Source organism: Lathyrus oleraceus, chromosome 3 (genome assembly GCF_024323335.1).
Source record: "Lathyrus oleraceus cultivar Zhongwan6 chromosome 3, CAAS_Psat_ZW6_1.0, whole genome shotgun sequence".
NCBI classification, from domain to species: domain Eukaryota; kingdom Viridiplantae; phylum Streptophyta; class Magnoliopsida; order Fabales; family Fabaceae; genus Lathyrus; species Lathyrus oleraceus.
The window spans coordinates 227,832,250-227,856,938 of NC_066581.1; the positions used below are offsets into that span (position 1 = coordinate 227,832,250).

Consider the following 24,689-nt stretch of genomic DNA (forward strand, 5'->3'; position numbering starts at 1 on the left):
ACATGTCCTAAGAATGAAGGTGGTATGGGATTTCATGATTTTAAGGTTTTTAATATGGCTATGGTTGCGAAGCAAGGGTGGCATATCATGATGCAACCAAATATTTTAGTAGCTAGAGTCTTCAAAGCTAAGTACTTCCCTAGTTCTTTATTTTTTGAATCTAGTCATGGTAATGACCCTAGTTATGTCTCGAGAAGTTTATGGAAAGCAGGGGAGGTTCTTATCCTGGGGTGTCGATGGAGGATATGGGATGGGAGTAAAATTATTGTTATGTCTGAGCCATGTTGAGAAGTGAAGGTAAAGGATGGGTGAGTGCACCACAAGGCCAAGAAGTGTATACTATGAAGGTTGCAAATCTTATGCTTATGAATAGTAAACAATGGAATGTTCAGAAAATAAAGTAATTGTTTACTCATGAAATAGTTATGGAAATTGAGAAAGTGTCCCCTATATGAAGATGTTACTCGGGATGGGTTGATCTAGAAAAAGGAGCATTTTGGTATCTATAGCGTAAAAACATGGTACAATTTATGGATGAACAATCAAAGTGGTCTTAGAGAAGTAAGTGTCGATGGAGATTGGGCCAGTTTTTGGAAGGTAAAAGGCCAACCGAAATCTAAACATTTACTATGGAGAATTGTTCATGGTTGCCTTCCTACTCGAGATCGTCTAAGACAACATTATGTTATGTGTCCTACAATATGTCAGTTATGTGAAGTTGAGGTGGAAGATGAATGGCATGTGTTCTTTGGTTGTGCATCATCATCACAAGGACGATCATTCAGGATATTTGTAGTAAGGAGGATATGATGGTCGCAGGTAGAGTAACAATTATGTTATGAGTGCTCGGGAGTAATAGAAATGGGTGGGTATGGAACAACGATAAGGAGGAGGCAAATAAATTAGGGATGCAGATATTCCATAATTGGAAGGATTGGTTCATGACACTAAACTTCCAACCTAATAATAATAATGAGCAACAAACCTAGGAGAAAATCTTGTGGCAGTCACCTAGAGTAGGGTGGGTGAAGTGTAAAATTGATGTTGGGCTTAACATCCAAAGGGGTACAATGAATAAAGGGTGGGGTTATAGAGATTGCAACAATGGGTATATCATGGCGGGAGTAGTCTGGGATGTAGGTCGTTAGTCCATTATAGAAGTTGGGGTGTTGGCACTAAAAGAGGATATGATAGGAGCCATTCAATTACAAATGAAGTTTGTTACTTTTAAGAGCGGCTCCCAATTGGTTGTGCAAGCTATCCATGCAAACCATGATGATAAATTAGAATTTAGTTTTATTATTTCTAGTATTAAGTTGTTATTAGTAATCCATTCCAACTTTGAGGTAAAGCCTATTAAACGCCAAGTGGATTAGGTTCCTCACTTGTTAGCAAAAGCGGTCAATTCTTGGTTTAGACGTAGTAGTCTTCATTTGATTCCTCCTTATATTGAACATCGGTTGATTAATAAAATGATATGAGTTTGTTTGTGTAAAAAATAATACTATTTAATTAATCTCCAACAAAAAAATCATAAATATATAGTTAAATTAATTACTCTATAAATTATGCATTGCATTAGAAACATAATTAAATGTATCAGAACTCCAATATTAAAATTTGTTTAGCCTAATCTATAATATCAAAGAGAGATATCATCATAAGATATTCAATTAGATAAGCTAGAGTTGTAATTAGGTGAACAATTGTTGGAAACAAGATAGGCTAAATCATATGCATTTGAGGATTTTAGTTGAATATGAAGAAAATAATACAGATCATTGGCATATAAGAATCCTTCAAGTACAAATTGCCTAGAAACTTGGGATTTGATCAAAACACTTATTAGCATGGATTTAAAAAATGACAAAAGAATTTTTGGCAAATTGAAACATCGATAACAAATTTAAAGTGATTGCTTGGACATGCAAAATTTTCTTATGAAAAAGTTTGGAATTAGGTAAAGACTTAGAATTAAAATGAGAGGAATCAATGGTTAATTGATAGGCTTTAATCATCACCTACTTGGACTTTATTATTTCCTAAATATGGAGCTTTATTATGGAGAAAAGGAGTCAATATAGGTTAAGTGATGGAAAACACATGAATCGCAAAATCATGCTTGAGACTCTAACTCATTTGGCAATGAGAATTCCCCACTGTAGGTAAATGTATCTTTGGTAGACATGATTGAAAGAGTCGGCTTTACCTTGAGATCTATCATTGCTATGTGCGTTGCCTTGAATATCTTGTGTATCCAATGAACTTGAGCGGGGACAAAGTGATCGTCAAACATGTGTCATCAATCAAGAACAACAAGTTCATATTTCCCACAAAGTTGGGAAGTTAGTCTTGAACTTGAAGAGCTCCCTCTATAACGACCATGATCCCGACCAAGAAGATTGTGCCCAGGATCACGAAAGGCATAACCATCATGAGTAGAACCAATTTGCTGATGAGCTAAGTTTGCGAAAATATTAGAAATTGAGATTTATTGTAAAAATTTATCGAGATGAGTTTCTTGCATATAAAGAAGAAACTCAACATCATAAGGAATAAGTGACTTAATGCAACCATATATTTGCATGACAAAATGAATGTATTTCACCGGAAGTCCTTCAAGAATGAAATTGATTTGGTCTTGCTTAGTGATGAGGTCACCAATGAAGAGTGGTGAATTTGCAATTGTTTTTATTTAAAGAACATACTCAGTAGTTGAAGGATTCAGTTTCTTCATGGATATGAGCTCAATACGTAATTGACGAACACGGGCCTTCATAATCTTATTGAAGTTTTTATGGACTTTGTCATAAACCTTAAAAGATAGCTTGCATTCGAGAAAACTATGTAACACGACTTCACGGCGCCAGTGATTGTCGAGAGAAGACAAATGGACAACGAATGATCTTGAACAATCCATGCTTCGTATTCCTTCGAGATCGCATAATTCTTTTTTGTCAATTTTATATTTGTACATCAAAGGAATTTTCAGATTGGCCACAAATTTGTGCAGTTTTTGCATAAGGACAGTACCTTCAACATGTTGATTATAAAACAAGACATTATTATCTTGAAGCTTGATTGAAATCTCAGGGCCAAAGGAATTTAGGGATAATGAGCTTCCAAAAGGAGAATTGGTAGTTTGGAAGGAAGAAATAGGAACTTTTGATGGTGGTGATGAATTATCAACATCCATGATGAGCAAAGCTCAAGTAGAGAATTACTAAGGATAAAAGGATGAAGATGAAGAAATTTGACCATAGATTTGAAGTGAGAGGGTCGTTGACTTTTGATACCATATTGAAATTTAATGTGAATCTTTGATTCATCAATCAAAAGCCAAATTATAAACTAGAGATATTTGTTTCATCAGTGAGATATTTGTTTTTTAACTTAAATTATTATCCGTAAAGTTCCACAATAGATTTATATACGATGATTTGTCATGTTTCATAAGAAACTTGTCATTTCAAAAAGTGAAACAACGTCAATTTTAAATGCAAAAGTATGAGAGGAGGGCCAACACTGTTGTTTAATTTTAAAATAGGGAGATCAATTTTGTCAATAAGGTAAAATAGGGGGTCAAAATTGTAATTAAATATTATTTTTAACACTTCTAATAAATGATCTATTTGTTTCAGTTTTTTTTAATAAACTAGTAAAAAAAACATGTTCTATCGCACTGGTCCCGTCTGGATTCACATTACACGTCGCCCACTCTCGTGTGCTAAGTTTGAATTCATTTATTCAATTGGTTAACATTCACATAGTTACAATCTTAGAATTGTTATATACATCAATCTAATGTGCATTGATCCAAATAATACATTCAAAAATGTATGTAATATGACGAAAAAATAATGTGTTTTGTTACTCATTACAAACATTATCAAAGAAAAGATTCAAGTTATATAATGTTTTAAACTTGAGATTAATGCATAATAAAATCTAGAAGAAGATGTTACTAAACATCTCAAAACATATTTGTAAACTGACATAATTTGTAACTTCAATAGAGAACTTCATCCATTGCATCAATAATCTCATAAATCATTTTTCCATCATACAACAGCATGAGGAAATATATAATACAACAACTATTTTCCAAAATTAGTGAAAACAAAACTAAAAGAAAGATTTAAAATATAAACATTGGATTTATAGCATAATCAGAAAAAGGAATAGTCGTTTACCAACAAATATATTGCTTGGAAGACCTCCTTAAACACAACATTGGTAGTACTCAAACATGACGCATTCTCTTTGTTGTCTATTAAGATTTTCAAACCACTCTTGCTCTTCACTCTTGAAACTGCTACATACAATTGTCGATGACTAAAAATAGGAGTAGGCAAGTACAATCCTACATTATCAAGCAATTGACCTTAAGATTTATTTATTGTTATTGCGTATGAGACAATTATCAAGAATTGTCTCCTAATCAACTTGAATGTTCATGGTGATTCAAAAGGGGACATATACATTCCTGGAATGTAAATCATGTTTCCAATGTTCTTTCCAATGTTAATTGTCAACCTTGTGACAATTAATCTTGTTCCATTGCATAACCCTTATGCATGATCCAAATTTTTCATTAGCATAATAGATGTTCCAATTTCAATTTGATCCTATGATTTGGTAGACCTGATGTTCTTAGAAAAACTAAAAAATTCTAGATTTAGAACTTCATAAGCTTGGTTATAATTGGCTATCGTTTTATCGATTGAATTTGAGCTCAGATTCTCCTTTTCTTCTCCTACAAAATGGTATAAAATTAAAATATTAAAACATTTGTAATTGAAATTGATTAAGTATTAATTATATGCATAAACATTTTTTATCTGGAATCAAGTCTAATACATAATAATTAATTTTGTCCACTACTCTAATGGTTGAAGCAAAAACAGCTCTAGATAGTAAGAAATTTACATTTTTGTAATTTTCTAATAGATTGGATATGTGCTCTCTAAAATTGTCCTTATAGGATCCTCAAAACTTGTTATTAAAAGCTCTTAAGGAACTTCAATATCTATCACACCATCATTTGATTCACAAATCTTCCCATCTCCCACATTTAAAATCCATTATGAGAATTCAACCAGTTCTTAAGAACTTGTATTCCCTGAACCTTGTTGAAGTCACATATTTTTTTGTTAGAGTAACTACTTGATAATAGTCTCATACATATGATGAGCTAATTGAAGCATGTACTATATCAAAGCGGACTCCTCTTGGAACAACAGGAAGAATTTGTCTAAAATCTCCTCCAAAAACAATAACTTCTCCACCAAATATTGTATTATCAAGACCCAACTCACTCATGTCGTATTTAAGCGTTTTATCCAAAGCCTTAAAGCAGTTTTTATGAGACATTGATGCTTCTTCCTATATTAACATTATTCACAACTTGCATGGTTTTATCAAAAATTAACATTGTTCATCTACCAATCGAAATATAAGTATTATCATTAAAAATTCCAAAATATCTCATACTAATATAATTTGGATATAATTTTTTTTTCTATTAAATAAATTACCTATAAGTGAACCAAATAAATCATAGAATTTTTTCCGTTCAATATCAGTATTATAGTCTCGTTCTTTGTAAATCATCTTGTTACCAATGTGTCGCGTGACATATGAGTTTGGTTTAGGCATACTTTTAAATTCATACAAACTTTTTCAATTTTCTTGCAATAGAAACTCAATTTCAATAAGGGTCATATTTTTTATTTCTTCCTCGGTCAACTGTAAATCTGAAAATATAATTCAAAGAAAATTTAATTAAAAAAATCAATCAGTATAGCAATCAAATTTGATTTCTGGTTTATGCAGAATATTTCACAACAAACATGCAGGTCAAACATTTTCATTGCTGCTATATTACTCATAAAGAGGAAACAAAAAACTCTAATATATTGGTTATGATGTTTATTAACTCTGCAAGATACAAATTTTATAATTCTTGTGAAGATTCATATAATAAATAAGCTTAAACAATAGTTCAACAAAGAGATGGTCATCCTGAAAAGTAGAATTTTGAAGAATTATATACTGTTTAATGCAGCAACATTGGCAATAAAGACGTCAATATACATATTTTGCATAGTGAAAGACAAAAACATTTCCAAATAAATCATATTAAGTCACAGAAAAATATAAAACCCACTTATCTATGTTACTTAACTTGTTTCTTTGTTGATAGAGAATATTGTCACATAACCAAATCCAGGTTCTTTCCTATGCATGGCGGGGTCTATTGATGGTACTTGATATAAGCATAGTTACGAATAACTTTCTCAATAAGTGACCGAAACCTCAATCTTTTGCTTCCCGTATAGCTACAATATATTCGTTATCATCTTCAAGAAATCCCATTTCAAGACATGCATCCCTGAAACTATCATGTAGCTTTCCACCCATGTATTTTATTTCAGCATAACATGTTGGACCTCTAACGACAGTTAGCATCATTCTTAAGTAATACAATTCACCTATACTTGGAGGAACCCAAATAAGTTTGCTAATGGTATGGCCTTTTTTACATGGTCTCCAATGTCGGTACCTTTTCTCATAAACAAACTTAGAAACAAATTGAGAATAAGTTAGGGTTTTTGCCTCTGGATTCCGTCCATGAAGTAAACATTGATTCCTTCAGACTTGGTTTATTAAGTACTTCGTTTATCATCTCATAATCAGTATAGTAAACATAATTGTCACCCTCGAGATGGTAAAACAATCTTTCAACAAGATTTCTACCATGAATAGGAAATGAAAAGAGCCTTCAGCATCCTTCACTTGGTGACACAAATCTACAATCAAGATATTACTTTACTTCATCAACATTTATGTGCATAGGATTATCGCCAAAATATTTTTGCACAATAGCAACCGTAATTCTATCATATCCCTTATTAATGTACTTGAATAAGTATTTCACTGAACTTCTCTAATTACACCAATCCTTATTTATGTGTGTTTGAAATTTTTTCAACAAAGTTGGATTATAAGGGACTAGATACGTGTTATCCAGGACAATGTGATTTGTCATCACTGAATTACCATTTTGTCTTCTCCTATATACAAGATATCCATCCTGATCAACATTAGTAGTAGGCTAAAACTTCTTGGGGAAGAACTTAGAGCACTTTCCATTTTTCATACAAGGTGAAGACTTGTTTGCTAAACCGCATGGACCACGCATCATATGTGTTTTGGGAAAATGATATAGTTCTTTATCATCTTTTTCGGATGGTATCTCTGCTGAAATTATTTAGTTTATATCATCTCTTGTTAGATACTTGCTCGACAGATGTAAGAATAGTATAATGTGTGCATGTTGTAAACCTTGCTTTTGGAATTCAAACATGTAAAGATCTGAAATTAGATAAATCCAATATTAAATGGAATATAAAGAAATAAAAAAACTAATGTGAATAACATTATATATTAAAGAAACATAATTTGATTTACATGCAAGTATCCTCCACAAAACATGTTTCTTTGTTAGATCAGATAATAACTCATGAAACTTTATTTTGAATGCTCTTTAGATGATATTAGGATGATCATGTGGCTGTAAGTTAATTTTGGAAAGTAATCTTTGAATTTTAGGCCAGTTTGGGTTGCAAGTAAATGTGATAAAAATATCTAGAACCCCGAATGGCTACAAATTACCATTCCATCAAAATAAAGTTGTTCCATGAACCTCCGACTTCCAACATAACTTGACGGTAGCACCACTCTTTTACCTGTGTTTGATCCCTCAATATTTACTTCCTATTCGGTATCATTCAAATTACAATACTTAGAAACTCTAAGCTTTTTATGATTATTGCGAATAAAATTAAGTCTCTTTGATTCCATCATAGTAAATCCATCAACCAAAAATTTGTTGAAACAACCGCATTGACCACATGAAAGTATGTGCTTCATTGGTTCGGGTTTGAGTTCTAAATGTAAGTCATTCTATAATTTTAAGCCTATTCCTCTTGCTTACTTTATTTTTTCTTGTTTCTCTATGAAGCAGTCCAAGTCTATAACCATCTTCGTCGTATGGAAACAAAAGTGGATACTGATACGCTAGATAACTTGGATGAAACTCACTAATTATATTCAGTCTTCCACCATGTCTTTCAAGTATAATATCCCTTTTAGAACATGTATCAACATCTCCAACAATTAGTGCAACAACCTCTAAAACAGTTGGTTGGTAGTAAATCCTTTTATCTGTCGATCTTTCAGAAATTAACTTTAACTTCATATCAGGTACAGAACAATCTTTTATTCTCTCTGTTTCCATTCTAAAAGACCATGTGTGTGTATTGTACTCATCTAACATAAATTTCTATTTTGTAACAATGTCTGGAAGAATATTAGAGTTGTTGTTGCATGTAATAATAAAATGTTTACCATAATATAATGATATATTGTAAATGTTGATCATATGGAATATAATATATTGTGCGTTGTAATTTCATTTTAGTTAACTACAATTAGAATACTTAAATCCTATTACCAATCTCATTGTCAGTGTGGTAAATGTAAAGCTGAGCAAACTTTGGTGACTGTCCAGGCATAGGCAGCATGCTCCCTATTTTATGGCAAGGTTGTCCCTGAATTCTTATGTTAGGCAATCCTCTTCTTCTCTGACTGTTGTTATCCATTTTTATTCCTGGAGATGTGAAAGCAAACACTGTATTGTATAATCTATAATGCTTTTGGTAATTTCTGCTCTCTAGTTCATTGTAATCAAATAACAGATGTTGAAGTAATAATGGAGGAGTTTTCAAAAGTGGAAACTGAACCTTACCATATCCATAACAAGGTTGGTACTTAGGCGTTGAAGTGTGTATATTCTTGTTTGTTCTCTCTTGGTTCCACATGAGCGTTCCACAATGGATGCATTCAATTAGAGGGTCGCTAATGTTTGAATATCATGAATAAATTGAATTTAAGTAATGTTGTACATTAACTAATATTATAAATATTAGAAAACGTAGATTTATATAATGATATGTAAATAAAAATGTAAAATGTAGATATTTAAAAAATGATTATAATGATATGTACCAATATTCTCAAAACCATCAAAAGTAGAATTTGAATCATATATTTCATCATCATCAAGACTTGAGCTTAAACTCAAGTAATCATCTACATGTTGGTATTCACCCGCACTGTCACTTAAGTAATCAGCAGTTGAATATTCATAATCAAAGTTTTCACTTTCAATATGTAAATTTGGAGTAAAAGTAGTAGGTGTAGATTGATTTATTGGTCTATGACTTATTGATGATGAAACTGCATGTTGAGTCTCATTAACAAACTTATTGAAGAGATTGAATAATAACAACTTTGATTCTTTTTTTCAGGTGGGAAACCGGATTCACTTGGTTGTGTGTTATTATTCTGTTTTCTTATATTAAGAACGGTAGAAGTTATGTCATTAAGTGGTATGTTGTAAAGAACTTTTGATGGTGCTCTGAACCTCACATTACTTTCACGGTTTCTTATGATGTCTTCATCAATTATCTATTTTGGTGCTATTCTTTCTTTAAGAATCACTTTTCTCCTATGTCGTGCAAATGCAGAAGGTGTAGATTCATTTGTTGGTCTATGACTTATTAATGATGAAGCTTTATGTTGAGTCTCATTTACAAACTTATTGAATAGATTGACACCAGAGATTGAATAACAACAACTTTGATTCTTTTTACATATCGGAAACATGTTTCACTTGGTTATGTGTTATTATAATGGATTTTGATATTAAGAATTGTAGAAGTTATGTCATTAAGTTGTGTAAGTTGTTCTAATTAATAATATATTTTTTTGCTCTTCTTTATTTAAGAGTATATTTTCTTTTATGCCGTGCAATTGCAGAATTGTACTTTCTGGACTGAGGTCTTTGAAAATCCATGTTGTTGGAGTAACGAACAAAAACTGCAGCTTAAACAAATGGTACAATGTAAGTTTAAGATATGACATATGTGTTGCAACTCATTTATGTATTTTACTTTTGAAGTACATGTAAATTCATATGCATGAAACTTCATGCTATATGAACATTATGTTAAGGTCATGCAACATATAGTTATAAAATATGTTCAATTGCATATGATATTTAATTACAAAGTTAAAAAGTCACACTTTTGATTGGAATGGTTACACGAAGAACATTGTGATGGTGATAAAATGTGATTCGCTTCATTAATGGTTGATACTAAACCAATAATTACATTAGGTTGTTTCATATTTATCATCATTGCAATAATAATTAATAAATTAGGTGACTATATTAATTCCATTATTACTTGTGAAATCATGATGCTATTAACCTACACCGATTCAATTGGCAATGCAGTATTCCAGAATAGTAAAATATAGTGACCATTAACATTTACTTTGTGGTAAACAGTGTAGTGGGTTAGAATATCAACTAATCACGCTACCTCTATAAGATATTTTCATTATTTTCAAGCAAAAAATTTTGTTACAGAATCCCTCAATGTACTGTCAATTTGCATTACCACCCGGTCCAAAATAAGAAGTAATCTAGAATTAATATATATATATATATATATATATATATATATATATATATATATATATATATATATATATAAGTTTACCTATATCCTCGTTGTGCCTCTCAAGATATGAATTTCAGAAACTTTAAAACCACTTACTCAATGTCTTCTTTGTTCAGCAGGTTACATACAAAACATATGTTTGTTACTCGATTTTGTGTTTTTCTCTAACCTAACATATTTTAATTTGGTTGGATGAGAGTAACAGTTTTCGAATTTGCAGTCTTTCATCTTTTGACATCGATGAAATCATGTAAATAATAGGTGAGCAGGTTACGAAAGTGAACCAACCACAACATCTAAACCAAGCACAAGCAGCTGATTTGTTCCCTGAAATCAACAGGGTTGAGGAGCATGCAGTGGATGATCAAGCACAACAGGAGAATGCAAATGAAGAGGTGAACATAGAACAACCAAGTATAGCACATGAGAACATGAATATAGTTGAATTGGCAGCAAATTTGTTTTGGGAGAAAGACATCGCAAATACTTTAAAGGGTGGAAAAAATATCTTGGTGATAATTTATATAACTTACATACCATTTTCCATACATATGTTTTTCAATTGAGTATATTGTTATTTTGATTATTTATAAACTGACAAAATATTTAAATATTTAACATATTCTAGCTGAGATTGTTAGGAGGGGTCTACGTGGGGACCAGATTGCCCTAACCATGATGGACCTTGACGAAATGACTCCCCATGATTGTGAGATTCTAAAAGGAAACAGACCACAAATTGAAAGGTACCTTGGATATGGCTGATATGAGTATGCAAAATCCAAAAACATAAAGGTTGGTGATGTCTTGCTATTTCATTACCACTCTTCTACAGAGATGTTGTATGTTAGGCTGCTAAGACAACCAAGAAGGAGGAATGCTGGAAGGAAGGAATGAGGGTTTAGGGTCCATTTTTCTATGTGTTTTGGATGTTTGAATGTTTAGTTTAAGGAAAAGTTGTTTCACGATTCTGTCAGTGTCTTTTTTATTTTAAGTTGAACTTAATGTTTATATTTCCCTAATTATGTAATATCAATAAAATGAATGAAAATTTTCATTAAGTTTCTTTCAGTGACATTATGTGTAAAAGTTTATTTTAGATGATATAAATAGCAATCTCATCTATTAGAGTTTTCAACGTGCTTTTACTAATTCCAAACATAAAGTTCATAAAAAATTCAAGATAAGAATGATAAAACAATCATATCAATTTGAAAAACGATGTTGAATCATATGCATAATTTCTTTATAACAAACTTACAACAATATGTGAAGATTTCGGTTGGATAATGCTGACAGTTTAACATTGTTAAGTCTCTATTGATCGAGTTAGAATTTGATATCCTTGCTTATTGACCATTAATCTGAATAACAAACATGAGTATGTTGTACATTAGCTTAACATGCCACATATAAGAATTGTTATGCTAATAAACATAAAATGCACTATATCATATGGCGATTAACAACCTAAATAGAATAATATTCCAAAAAAATATAATTAACATTGAAACCTAATCAAATTACGGTCACTTTAAAGATCAGAAAAATTACAAATTGATACCAAGTTTGGACTATAAAACATATTTGAGTTGAAACTGATAGAACTTCTAAGTATTTAAGAGCAATTATACATTAATTCATCAAAAAGAAATTACAATGGTGTTAACATTCTGAAAAAGTCATTAAGGCAAGGTAGATATCAATAGAAAATTCAAATTTGAAATGCAAACCCGAGCGGCAGAAAAAAAAACAATAGTTAGCTTAAGTTGTAATTATACATTAATCGTTCAAAGAAATATTCTTAAAAAGTACATTAGTTGAGGTTGATATCAACCAAAGATTAAATTAGAAAGGTAAAACCTCATAGATAAGAGAATTATGCTGGAATATCTCATATCTGTAATGGTAAAGACAACTTTGTTTTTGTTATTTGTACCATTCAATTAAGTCTGAATGAATTCATGAACTCCTCCATTAACATAAACCATTAAAGAAATAAAACCAAATTAAATGATTACAGATACAAAATAACAAATATCAACGGTTAGATTACCAGTTAAGAATTCAGGTTGAAATTTTCCAACAAGCATGTTAGTCAAACTTGTCAATCTAAAATGGTTTAGAAGAATGTCGGGCAAATATGCAGCATTTACAAATGTTGCAGCACAAAAAATCAACTTGAATTTATGAGTGGTTGCTTTGAATGAGAAATTATTTTTAGAAACATTGAAGTTTTGCATGATGTAAGTGTGTCTTATAACAATTGTAGATTTATGCTTCTGAACTAAATGTGGTGGTATAATAACTTGGATCATGTTGCACTACAAAATTAATTAAATTCATTACATCAGAAACAAAAGTATATTGTTATGGATGAAATCATAAACAAATAGCAAATGTAAAGTGAGATTAAATGGATATTTTCCCATAAATTAAAATCATTTTCATATGCTCTTTGTTTGACATGTTCGTGAGAGACCACAAATCTCTAATCCATATATCAATCTTCCATAAATCCTTTGAGTCACTGATATCCCTAATATCTTCAATTCGACGTGCCATTAGGCTTTTGTGTTAAGTTGCAACAATAATAAAAGTAGAAGAACTTTAAAAATTCTTCCATTACAAATACGCAGTGGTAATAATTATTCAAGCAAGATAAAAATACAATCATATTTAAAATGAACAACAAATGATACATAAATCAAACAGTCAAAATGAACAACAAATGTGTCATACGGTGAACTGACTTGGTGTATTTTGCTTTTTATCGCAATGTCGCGGATAGCAAGAGTCGCCACCGACTTTTCTTTTATCCAATAAGGAAAGGTGGAAAAGAACAGGAAAGACCTCAATGGATTTTGGGTTCGGGAGGTACATTATACAAAGGGAAGGTGTTAGCACCCTTTGTATCCATGGTTATCCATGGGCTCTTAATTGCTGGATCACTTATATTTTTGTCTGAAGAGTGTTCGTGAATTGTTTAAAAAATGTTTCGAAAAGAGAGTTTAACTTTGTAATGATTCTCGTATGAATGTATACAAAGTATTTATCTCGTTTGATTTTGAAAACGGTTTAGAAAAATGTAACTTGGTAATGATTCTAGTATGAATGTATACCAAGTGGTGATTTTCTAGGATTTGCAAAGTGTGAGGGGTGGAAAATGTTTTAGGTTATGATCCAGTAATTGAGAGTTATACCTTCCTAAGGTCGTTATGGGCATTTCCTATCCTTATGAGGGTAAAACTGTCCTTACTATTGAGAAGTAAGTAGTTTTACCCTTTGGATGTTTAAGGGTCATCGTAGGGTCATCGATAGGTCATTGAAGGCAACAGTTGTAAGGATACCTTAGCATTCGAAGGGACGATCATCATTTAACGGTAGGCTACACCGAAGGGTCATCGAGGGACAAAATCGTATATTCGAAGGCAACATCCGAGGGACTATGATTTATTTTATGATGATTTAATCGAAGGGCCATTGCTAAGTGTATCCCCACATTCGCGGGACATGACCGTAATACCGTAATCGTAGGGTAACAAAGAGAGGTCCAAGATCACTTATTTAAAGGCAAAGTTTTACAATTAATTAGGTAGCCGTCATCAAGTAGGTAATTAGATTCATATTAAAACCAATACATTAAGAACAATTAAGCCATTAGGGTGGATCTTTGCCATAAAATTAATACATTAAAATCGATTGAATAATTCAGATTGAATCTCCATAAGGGTATCCCACCCATAAGGTGGAATGCCTAGCCGGCCATTTCCTTGGAAACATGTAAACCTTTACACAATTCAACACACGGATTAGAGCATCGAGATAAAATATAATTGAAAGTTGCACCATAAAATAAACACAACAATCATGAACTCAAACCAAATGATGCAGAATTATAATAACATAAGATAGAACAGCCAAAAAAATGAAACAGCCGTTGTTCCCTTCGCCCCTGCTTCGCCTAGCGAAGGCCTAGCGAGTACTCGCTACTGGCTCGCTTAGCGATGTGCTAGCGAGCGCTGCTGGTTTTTGAATATGATATCAGTACAATCTCAACCAATTTTATGCCTTATGGATCTCATTACTGCAATTATACGATTAATCATTTAAGGTATGCATGGTATATACTAAAGTTCACATGCCAAACTTAAGGTATTTCATAAATCTAATCATAAAGTTATATGCAAATTAAGAATATAAAACAATGATAGCAATGTAAACCTGTTAGCAGCTGAGTTGTGACTTCGAATCGGCAAATCGGATTGAATTGGGCGGAGGTAGAACTTGGTGCCGCCGAGTTCCTTCCAGGTTTGCCTCCAATGAGTATCAGGGTTTGCTTGCTAGGGTTCTCCTTTCGTCCCCGTCTCGGTTTTTTGTTGTCCTCCTTGGTGGATGAAGTGCCAGTATTTATAGTGCTCTTGTTGTGACCTAATGGGCTCAGAATGAAGCCCAGAAATTCTGACATTCGCAAGCTTCGCTAGGCGAAGAAGTTGCTCGCCTAGCGAGCCAGCTAGTTTGGGCTTTTACTGGATCTGATGCTTCGCTGGGGCGAGTGTCATAACGAAGTGTTCGCTAGGCGAAGGAATTGCTCGCCTAGCGAGCAGGCCAGTTTGGGCCATTTTCTGGATTTGGCCTGTTGTGAGCTGGGCTTTTGTTCCTTTGAGGTCAGTGTCATAAAAATGAGTTGGAATGCCCTGAAAAATGTCTTAAAATATTAATGGGCAAATTTTGGGGTATGACAGCTGCCCCTGTTCAATATTCTTGAACCGAGAGAGTCAGAATGGTATGTACGCCATTCGTGGTCTGGAGGTGGAAGATTATTGAACACTTAGAACGCCCCAAAAATTTGAACTTGTCAATTAGTTAGTCTGGATGGAGATGGGCTTAAAGATGCCATCTAGGAAGTTTGATGATGAGAGCTTCAGAGTGCGTCGTACGTTAGAAGATATCTGAAGTCATGGGTGTCACTGGGTCATACGCCAGACCGTATAGTGAGTCATTCATTAGGCCGTCGACTTCACTGGGGAGTTAGAATGGGTCATACGCCGCTGGGGATAACAGATCAGAATGGATCATACGCTAGATCGTATCTGCGTTGCAGAATGGGCTGTCTGTTAGGCTGTATCTGACGAAAAGTAGTCGTACGCTAGACTACACCTCGGGATGTACCATACGCTAGGTAGTATCTGAGGAAGGAAGATTCGAATGGGTCGTATGCTAGACCGTATCGGACTTGTTAGGGGAGTAATATGTTGTGCCGAATCAAAATGAGATAAGGATCCGAATGAGTCATACACTGCTGGGGATAAAGGATCAGAATGGATCGTACGCTAGATCGTATCTGAGTTGCGGAATGAGCCGTCCGTTAGGCTGTACCTGATGATGAAGGGGGTAGTCATACGCCAGACTACACTTCAGAATGTACCGTATGCTAGGTAGCATTTGAGGGGATGAACATCCAAGCGGGTCGTAAGCTAGACCGTCTCTGAGTAGCAGAACGAGCCGTCCGTTAGGCTGCATCTGATAATAAAGGGGTAGTCATACGCCAGACTACACTTCAGAATGTACCGTACGCTAGGTAGCATCTGAGGCCTTAAAGGTCCCAATGGGTCGTATGCTGGACCGTATTGGAGTTGTTGAAGGTCGGAATGGATCGTACGTTAGATCGCATCGGAGTTGAAAGAGTCATATGTTGAGCTGAATCAGAATGAACCGTACGCTAGGCTATATCTGATAGTATTTGTATATGTTGTATTTGCAATAAATGTCCGGGATGGGCTTATAGATGCCATCACTAGGAGGACGTCAGGATGAATGTTGACATGGAGTGTATCTGAAAGATGTATTTGAATCTGAACGTAATCGATGAAGATGTCCGTCTGAATGGCTCTCTATTTTGACTGTATCAGGAAGATAATTAACCTGAAAAATAAAGTTAGCTTCATGCCATGTCATGATGCATGAGATGTTTTATGCTTTCGAAAATAACTGCGAACGATGTATACATGCGTATGCTGTGAAATGATGTAATGAATGAATTATGCATCTGAAAAGTTCTTCCTGAGGACTCTACTGGGGAAAATAAATCTCAATCTTCTGGTTGGGAGATACTGGTATCGATGACCCTTTCTTAGCCGGGGATGCTTGATTTCTGTCTGATGGTAGAAATGTTCAACAGAAGCCTGGCTGGGGGTGGAAGAGATGACCCATTTGTCTAGTAATGCCACTCTCTTCTGGGAATGACTGGCTTTGCTGGGGAATAGGATTAGCAACGGATTCATTGGAAAGCATGGTTAGACCTTCTCCACGATCCTGAAGTCTCGTAGTAATCGCTATTTCTATTTTATGCACGCATTTTTGGTGAACATCGATCATATCCAAATGCATATATTAATTCGAATTAAATCAATGGACGCTTATGCAAACAAAACAGAGAAAGTAAAACAAGAGCATTTTTTTTTATTTTTTTGAAACTAAAATTATATTGATTTCGAAAGAGGGCCTATAAACAGGCAATTTGTATACAAGGAGACAAAAATCCTAGTAAGAGGAAATTGTCAAGAAAACAAAGAGAAAGCTATGCCGAAAACGTCCTATTGACTTTAATTCCACTACTGCCATTATGTCTTCAAACCTCTCATCTCCTGCTGTCGGATAGAAGTGATTAGCTTGTTCAGTCCTTTGAACTTGGATGAAGCTGTCTGAGAACGGGACATAGTCATACACTTTGATCCCTAATTTTTGCCTGGACCGCCTTTTCAGGTTTTCAATCCACCAGGATACCCTTTTTTGCCCAAGCCGCCTTTTCAGGTTTTCGACTTGCCGGGTGTACATTTTTTTTATGTTTATCCCTAAATTTTGCCCGAACCCTTTTGGTTCGCCGGGATGCCCTTACTTTTGCCTAGATACGTCGACCTAGCGGGTCTCTTTTATGCGTAGTATTTTTTGACTATGTCTGTGTTCACGGGATGCGGGAAGTCTTCGCCGTCCATTGTAGCTAGTATCATGGCTCCACCAGAGAATATCTTCTTAACTACAAACGGCCCTTCGTACGTGGGAATCCATTTGCCTCTGGGATCACCTTGTGGTAGAGTGATGCGCTTTACCACCAAGTCGCCAATTTGATACACCTGTCTCTTGACTCTTTTGTTAAATGCCTGGGTCATGCGTTTCTGATATATCTGTCCATGACAAACAGCCGCAAGTCTCTTCTCATCAATCAAGTTTATCTGATCGAGTCGAGTCTGAATCCATTCCTCTTCATCTAAGCCCGCCTCTTTTATGATTCTTAGAGAGGGAATCTGGACTTCCACTGGTAAAACGGCTTCCATTCCGTAGACTAAAGAGAAAGGAGTTGCTCCTGTCGAAGTGCGTACTGAAGTGCGATAACCGTGAAGAGCAAACGGTAACATCTCATGCCAGTCTTTGTACGTCACCGTCATCTTTTGTATGATTTTCTTGATATTCTTATTAGCAGCCTCCACGGCACCGTTCATCTTTGGCCGGTACGGAGAAGAGTTATGGTGTTTTATTTTGAACTGCGTGCAGAGTTCAGTAATCATCTTGTTGTTCAAATTAGTACCATTGTCAGTAATAATTCTTTCAGGGATGCCATATCCACAAATGAGATTATTCTTGATGAATCGTGCCACCACATTCTTGGTGACAGAAGCGAATGAGGCGGCCTCTACCCACTTTGTAAAGTAATCAATCGCAACAAGAATGAAGCGATGTCCGTTAGAAGCCGTAGGTTTGATCTCTCCGATCATATCAATGCCCCACATTGCAAAGGGCTAAGGGGCCGTCAACACGTTTAATGGAGCAGGAGGTACATGTATTTTATCCGCATAGATCTGGCACTTGTGACAAGTTCTGGAGTGATGGTGGCAATCAGCTTCCATGGTAGACCAATAATACCCTGATCTCAGAATCTTCTTGGCCATCGTATGTCCACTGGAATGAGTCCCAAAAATACCGTCGTGCATATCTCCCATAATCTTTTCTGCTTCCTTTTTATCCACACAGCGAAGCAAAGTCGAATCGTGGTTACGTTTGTATAATACTCCATTACTCAGAAAGAACTTAGCGGAGAACTTCCTCAGGAATTTTTTGTCATTGATGGATGCCCCTTCAGGGTATTCCTGAGCTTCTAAATATCTTTTTACTTCGTGGAACCAAGGTTTTTCCCGTACTCCCTCAGTGCTAAGTTCATAACAGTATGCCGGTTCATCTAGTCGCTCAATGGTGATCCTGGGAGCTTCATGGTCCCATCTGACTCTGAACATAGATGACATGGTAGCTAATGCGTCTGCCAACTGATTCTCTTCTCGTGGGATATGTTCGAATGTAATCTCTTCAAAGTATGGGATTAATGTCATCACCCGTTCTCGGTAAGGGATGAGATTCGGATGCTTAGTGTCCCATTCTCCTTTGATCTGACTGATTACTAATGCTGAGTCTCCGTACACACTCAAAAACTTGACCCGCCGGTCTATAGCAGCCTTGAGTCCCAAAATACATGCTTCATACTCAGCCATATTATTGGTACAATGAAAACATAGTCTAGCAGTAAAAGGCGTATGGTAACCCTCGGGAGAAATGATTACCACACCAACACCATTGCCCAATGCATTAGAAGACCCATCGAAAACCATAGTCCATCGGGATCCTAGTTCGGGTCCTTCATCCGGTCCAGGTTCTTCATAATCAGTAACAAGCATGACATCCTCATCTGGGAACTCAAAATTCATAGATTGGTAATCATCCACTGCTTGATGAGCCAAATGATCGGCTAGCACGCTTCCTTTGATTGCTTTCTGGGTAGTATACTGGATGTCGTACTCTGTTAGAATCATCTGCCATCTTGCTATTCTCCCGGAGAGAGCGGGTTTCTCAAATATGTATTTGATAGGATCCATCTTAGAAATCAATAAAGTGGTGTGATTCAACATATACTGTCTCAGTCGGCGAACAACCCAGGCCAAAGCACAACAAGTTTTCTCGAGCAGTGAGTATCTTATTTCACAGTCGGTAAACTTTTTGCTAAGGTAGTATATGGCATGCTCTTTTCGACCAGACTCGTCATGTTGTCCCAACACGCACCCCATTGAATTTTCTAACACGGTTAAATACATGATTAGAGGTCTTCCTTCAACTGGTGGCATCAGAATTGGAGGTTCTTGAAGATACTTCTTGATTTTGTCAAAAGCTTCTTGACATTCCTCATTCCATATCATCTCTTGATTTTTCCTCAGTAGCTTGAAGAGGGGTTTGCAGGTGGCGGTCAAATGGGAGATAAATCGGGCAATGTAATTCAAGCGTCCCAAGAAACCTCTGACTTCTCTATCTGTACTGGGAACTGGCATTTCTTGAATAGCTCTCACCTTGGCCGGGTCAACCTCAATCCCTTTACCACTGACAATAAAGCCCAGGAGTTTGCCGGACCTTACCCCAAAGGTGCATTTGTTCGGGTTCAACCTCAACTTGTATTTCTTCAACCTCTCGAACAGTTTGTATAAATGATCGAGATGTTCCTCCTCAGTATGAGATCTGGCTATCATGTCATCCACATACACTTCTATTTCATGATGGATCATATCATGGAACAAAACCACCATAGCACGCTGGTACGTTGCCCCTGCATTCTTTAAACCAAATGGCATTACTTTATAACAGAACATGCCCCATTGCGTCACAAACGTAGTTTTCTCCATGTCCTCAGGCGCCATCTTAATTTGGTTGTAACCTGAGAATCCATCCATGAATGAGAACACCTTGTGTTGAGCGGTGTTATCTACCAGAACATCAATGTGCGGGAGTGGAAAGTCATCCTTGGGACTCGCTTTATTCAGGTCTCGGTAATCTACACACATTCGCACCTTACCATCCTTCTTTGGCACTGGTACCACATTAGCAACCCATTGAGGATAAGAAGTAACAGCCAGAAAACCTGCATCAAATTGTTTCATCACCTCGGCTTTGATTTTCTCAGACATTTCAGGACGCATGCGACGAACCTTTTGCTTAACAGGACGACATTCTTCCCTCGTTGGCAGTCGATGCACTACTATATCGGTATCCAGTCCTGGCATGTCTTCATAAGACCAAGCAAAAATCTCTACATAGTCATGTAACATCTGAATCAACCTTCTTTTGACACTGTTTTCCAAGCCTGCTCCTATTTTGACTTCTTTCTTGTTTACTTCAGTACCCAGATTTACAGTCTCGACTGACTCCTCGTGCGGCTGTATAGTCCTCTCTTCCTGCAGTAACAGTCTGGCAAGTTCTCCAGGTACTTCACAATCTTCCACACTTCCATCCTCGGCTTGGTAGATCGGATTTTCAAAGTCATAATGAACAGTAGTAGAACTATTGTCAACAGGATCCAGAGTGGGTATGGATCTGCAATTCGTTACGTGAGTGTGTGTAAGAAACATAGCTCGTTTGGAAGATGACAGAAAAGACAGGGAGCGCAATATTTGAATGCAAAAAGTCCATTGATTTATTGAATATGAATATGCTTATGAAAATGACAAAACCCTTAACAAATTAGCTATTGTGCCCCGGGCATAGACACAACGCTTGGAGAAGCTCAATTGTAAAAAAACAAAAATTTGCAACACTAAAATAGACAATAACAATTACTCCTGACTAAAGGAAATCGGGATAGTGTCTTCAGCCTTCCAATTATTGAGTCCGTCGCCAATTGTTGGGAAAATCCAGCTATCCAGGTCGCAATCGCTGTCAGCATCTTCTACAGCATTAATTTGACTCTTGTCAGAGCTGAACCCCAGGCCAAATTTGTCAGACTTGTACGGTACGTCGATCAATTGACCCCAGCCAGTACGACCACCATCTTCAACCACGGCTTGAGCGTCCTTCAGGGAAATCATAGCAGGAGGAGTCCGAATAACCTTGGATACACAGGAAGTTGGCTTAAGGACAGGATTGGTCTGAGGAACTACTTCAAATGACTGACAAGGAGTCTCAATGAATTCACCATCCATCTCGACGTATCTGAAGGTATGCACACTACTGACGATGTACTCCTCTTCTCCACACACGGTGACAATTTTGCCCTCTGTGGGATACCTCAGCTTTTGATGGAGAGACGAAGCTACAGCACCTGACCCATGAATCCAAGGGCGTCCCAGTAAGCAGGAATAGGCAGGACGAATGTTCATTACATGGAAGGTAGTATTGAAGACTTGAGGTCCTATCTTGATAGGGAGGACTACTTCACCATGGACAACACTCTTCGCACCATCGTAAGCACGTACCACAATGTCACTAGGTTTCAGTTCGATGCTTTTACAGTCCAGCTTATCCAGCACAGCTGTTGGCAGCATATTCAAGGAAGAGCCATTATCGATCAACACATGAGACAAAGTAATTCCTCTACACTCAATGGAGATATGTAGGGCTTTATTGTGATTCTTTCCTGCTGGTGTCAGATCAGCGTCGGAAAAACCCAGGCCATTGTCAACAGCCAAGTGAGCAACATAATGTTCGAATTGATCGACAGATGTCTCCTGAGGTACATGAGCGGTATTCAAGAATTTTATCAATGCATTGGCATGAGGTTCAGAAGATAACAGCAAGGATAACATCGAGATCTTAGACGGGGTATGCCCCAACTGTTCTACAACATCAAAATCACTCTTGCGAATGATTTTCAGCACTTCTTCCGTTTCTTGTTTGGCAACATCTTCGGGAGTAACTTCGACCGGTGTCTCTGACTGAGAAGGATTGACTGGTTCCTTTCCTCGAGTTTCAAGGATAGGAGGTGAGATTTCTGGAGAGAAGATCCTTCCGCTTCGAGTAATTTTACTGGTCCCAACAATGCCACTAGTATTAGCAGCATTATCCACTTGCTTCACGCCATGGACGTAAACATCACCGCCATAATTCCACGGAATAGCTTTGCTTGAGGAATACGGGATCGGGCCAGGTGCAGTAATGATTAGGGGAGCTACCCTGGGCTCAACAGTAATCTTCACAGGCGCCCTAGTAGCAGTAATCTTCACTGGAACTTTGGACCTAGCAATCACAGATATTTCTTCAATAGGGTTTTCCGCCTTAGGAATCTTTTCGAAGAGAATTGTACGATCATCCATCAGCCGTTGAATACCATTCTTCAATTTCAAACAGTCCTCGGGCCGGAGTATGCAGAGATTGCAATCTTCAGCACAACCTGGAAATAAACCAGCTTGCAATAAATTCCTCTTTATGATCGGGAGAGGAGATGTTAAGTCCGCCACATTGGAAATGTGAGAATCGTCATCCATAGCATTAACAGTCTTGTCATGGTTAGGCATAGGAGCAGTGATGACATTAGGAGTCTCCGGAGGCTCAAACTCAATTTCTCCAGCTTCGATCATATCCTGAATCTTATTCTTCAATGACCAGCAATCGTTTGTATCATGCCCGGGGCTATCGGAGTGATATGCACACCTGGCATTGGGATTATAACGAGAAGAGGTAGTGTTGGGATTTGTAGGAGGATCTCTAAGGGTGATCAAATTTGCCTTTAGCATTCCCTGCAGTGCCTGTGTCAAGGTCATATTGATCCTGGTAAACTGCCTTCTTGGCCTGTCTTGTTTGGGCTGGAAGTTTTGAGATGGTGGTGCTGCAATCGTAACTGCTCTGATGTCATGGTCACGGTTTTTCTTGTTACGACCTTTTTGACCGTACACAGCATTTGATTCATTCCTCCCCTGGTAGGACCTTTTGGTGCTTGCAGAGGCAGCCGCCTGTATCTTTCCACTTCGGATGCCGCTTTCAACACGTTCACCTGTCAATATAAGTTCAGTGAAACCTGATGAAGAACTTCCCAGTAGATGGCTGTAGAATGGGCCAGTCAGTGTGCCCATGAACATATCCACCAATTCTCTGTCAGTCATAGGGGGTTTGACTCTGCCAGCCAAATCTCTCCACTTTTGAGCATATTCTTTAAAGCTTTCTTTAGATCCCATAGTCATACTCTGCAGCTGTAGCCGGGTAGGTGCTAGTTCAGAGTTATACTGGTACTGTTTATAGAAAGCTGTTGCTAAATCAGTCCAGGTGCGGATGTCAGAGCTCTCGAGCTGATAATACCATTCCAACTGTGTGCCAGACAGGCTCTCTTGGAAGAAATGGATCCATAGCTTCCTGTCAGTGGTATGCGGCTGAATCTTTCTCACATAAGCTCTCAGATGCATCTGAGGACAGAACGCACCATCGTACTTAGTGAAAGTGGGGATTTTGAATTTGCGAGGAATGGTCACATCGGAGACCAGACCCAAACTTTCGAAATCCAGACCGGGCGCCTTCTGACCCTCCATAGCTAGCATACGTTCTTCCAGCAACTTGTACTTATCATCTCTTGGAGAGTACTATTCATTTTCATAATCTTCATCGTCATCCTCAGGGTTGGAGAAATCAACATTCTCTTCCTCTGAATCATTCTCTGTCTCCTCTTCTGGACCATTCGGGATCCCAAACTTGACTCCTGCGGCCTGTCCTTTACGCCTTCTTCCCGGGTTAATGAAACTCACAGCTTTCTTGTCTTTCTTCTTTTCGAGCAAAAGAGCCTTCAGTTCCTCCTGCCCCTTGGATAAGCTTAGCATCATCTCCTTGAATTGAGCATTCTGAGTCTGGAGATCTTTGACAGTTTGTTCGAGATCCATTTTTCTGTTTGCAATGAAGACCGTGAGAACATTGAACTTGTAGAATACCTGTTATGCAGTGTTATGTTATGTTATGCAATGCATGAAATGTTTTCAAGGACTTTTGGAATTTAACTTTGCGTAAATCACCAACAAGAGAGAAATGTTTATTGCTAATTTCTTTGATCAATGTTCATTACAAAAGGAATAATAATAAAAATACAATGAAAGCTCAAGTCTCCCAGGGGCGGCTTCTTTTTGGGCGAAGATACGCATTGAGTCTTCGTTCCTCATTAAGCTGACTGGTAAGTTCTAACACTTTCTTCCTTTCTGCGACGAAATGAGTCTCGAAAGTATCCCTTTCTTCTCTCAACTGGATCCAGGATCTCTTTAGTTCCTCAACATTGGTAGGCATATCTGGATAAGGAATGATCTGAGGAGCACC

General features: G+C 36.6%; 1 protein-coding gene across 1 annotated transcript; it reads right to left on the minus strand.

The window, feature by feature from the left end:
- Positions 1-5,178: 5,178 nt before the first annotated feature.
- On the minus strand, positions 5,179-8,302 carry LOC127130556 (uncharacterized). The gene is made up of 3 exons (XM_051059544.1): positions 8,000-8,302; positions 7,678-7,779; positions 5,179-5,385 (listed from the first exon to the last, which is right to left on the minus strand). Exons 1-3 carry the CDS (start codon positions 8,300-8,302, stop codon positions 5,179-5,181), a joined length of 612 nt encoding a protein of 203 aa, XP_050915501.1.
- Positions 8,303-24,689: the final 16,387 nt, after the last annotated feature.

Bases quoted from the DNA above. Each gene is read 5' to 3' on its own strand.
- LOC127130556 (XM_051059544.1), bottom strand. From the start codon at position 8,302: ATGGAAACAGAGAGAATAAAAGATTGTTCTGTACCTGATATGAAGTTA. The intron at 7,780-7,999 runs GTAAGCAAGAGG...GATACCGAATAG, and splicing joins GAGAAACAAGAAAAAATAAA to GAAGTAAATATTGAGGGATC. The intron at 5,386-7,677 runs GTAATTTGTAGC...ATGTTAATATAG, and splicing joins AACTTTATTTTGATGGAATG to GAAGAAGCATCAATGTCTCA.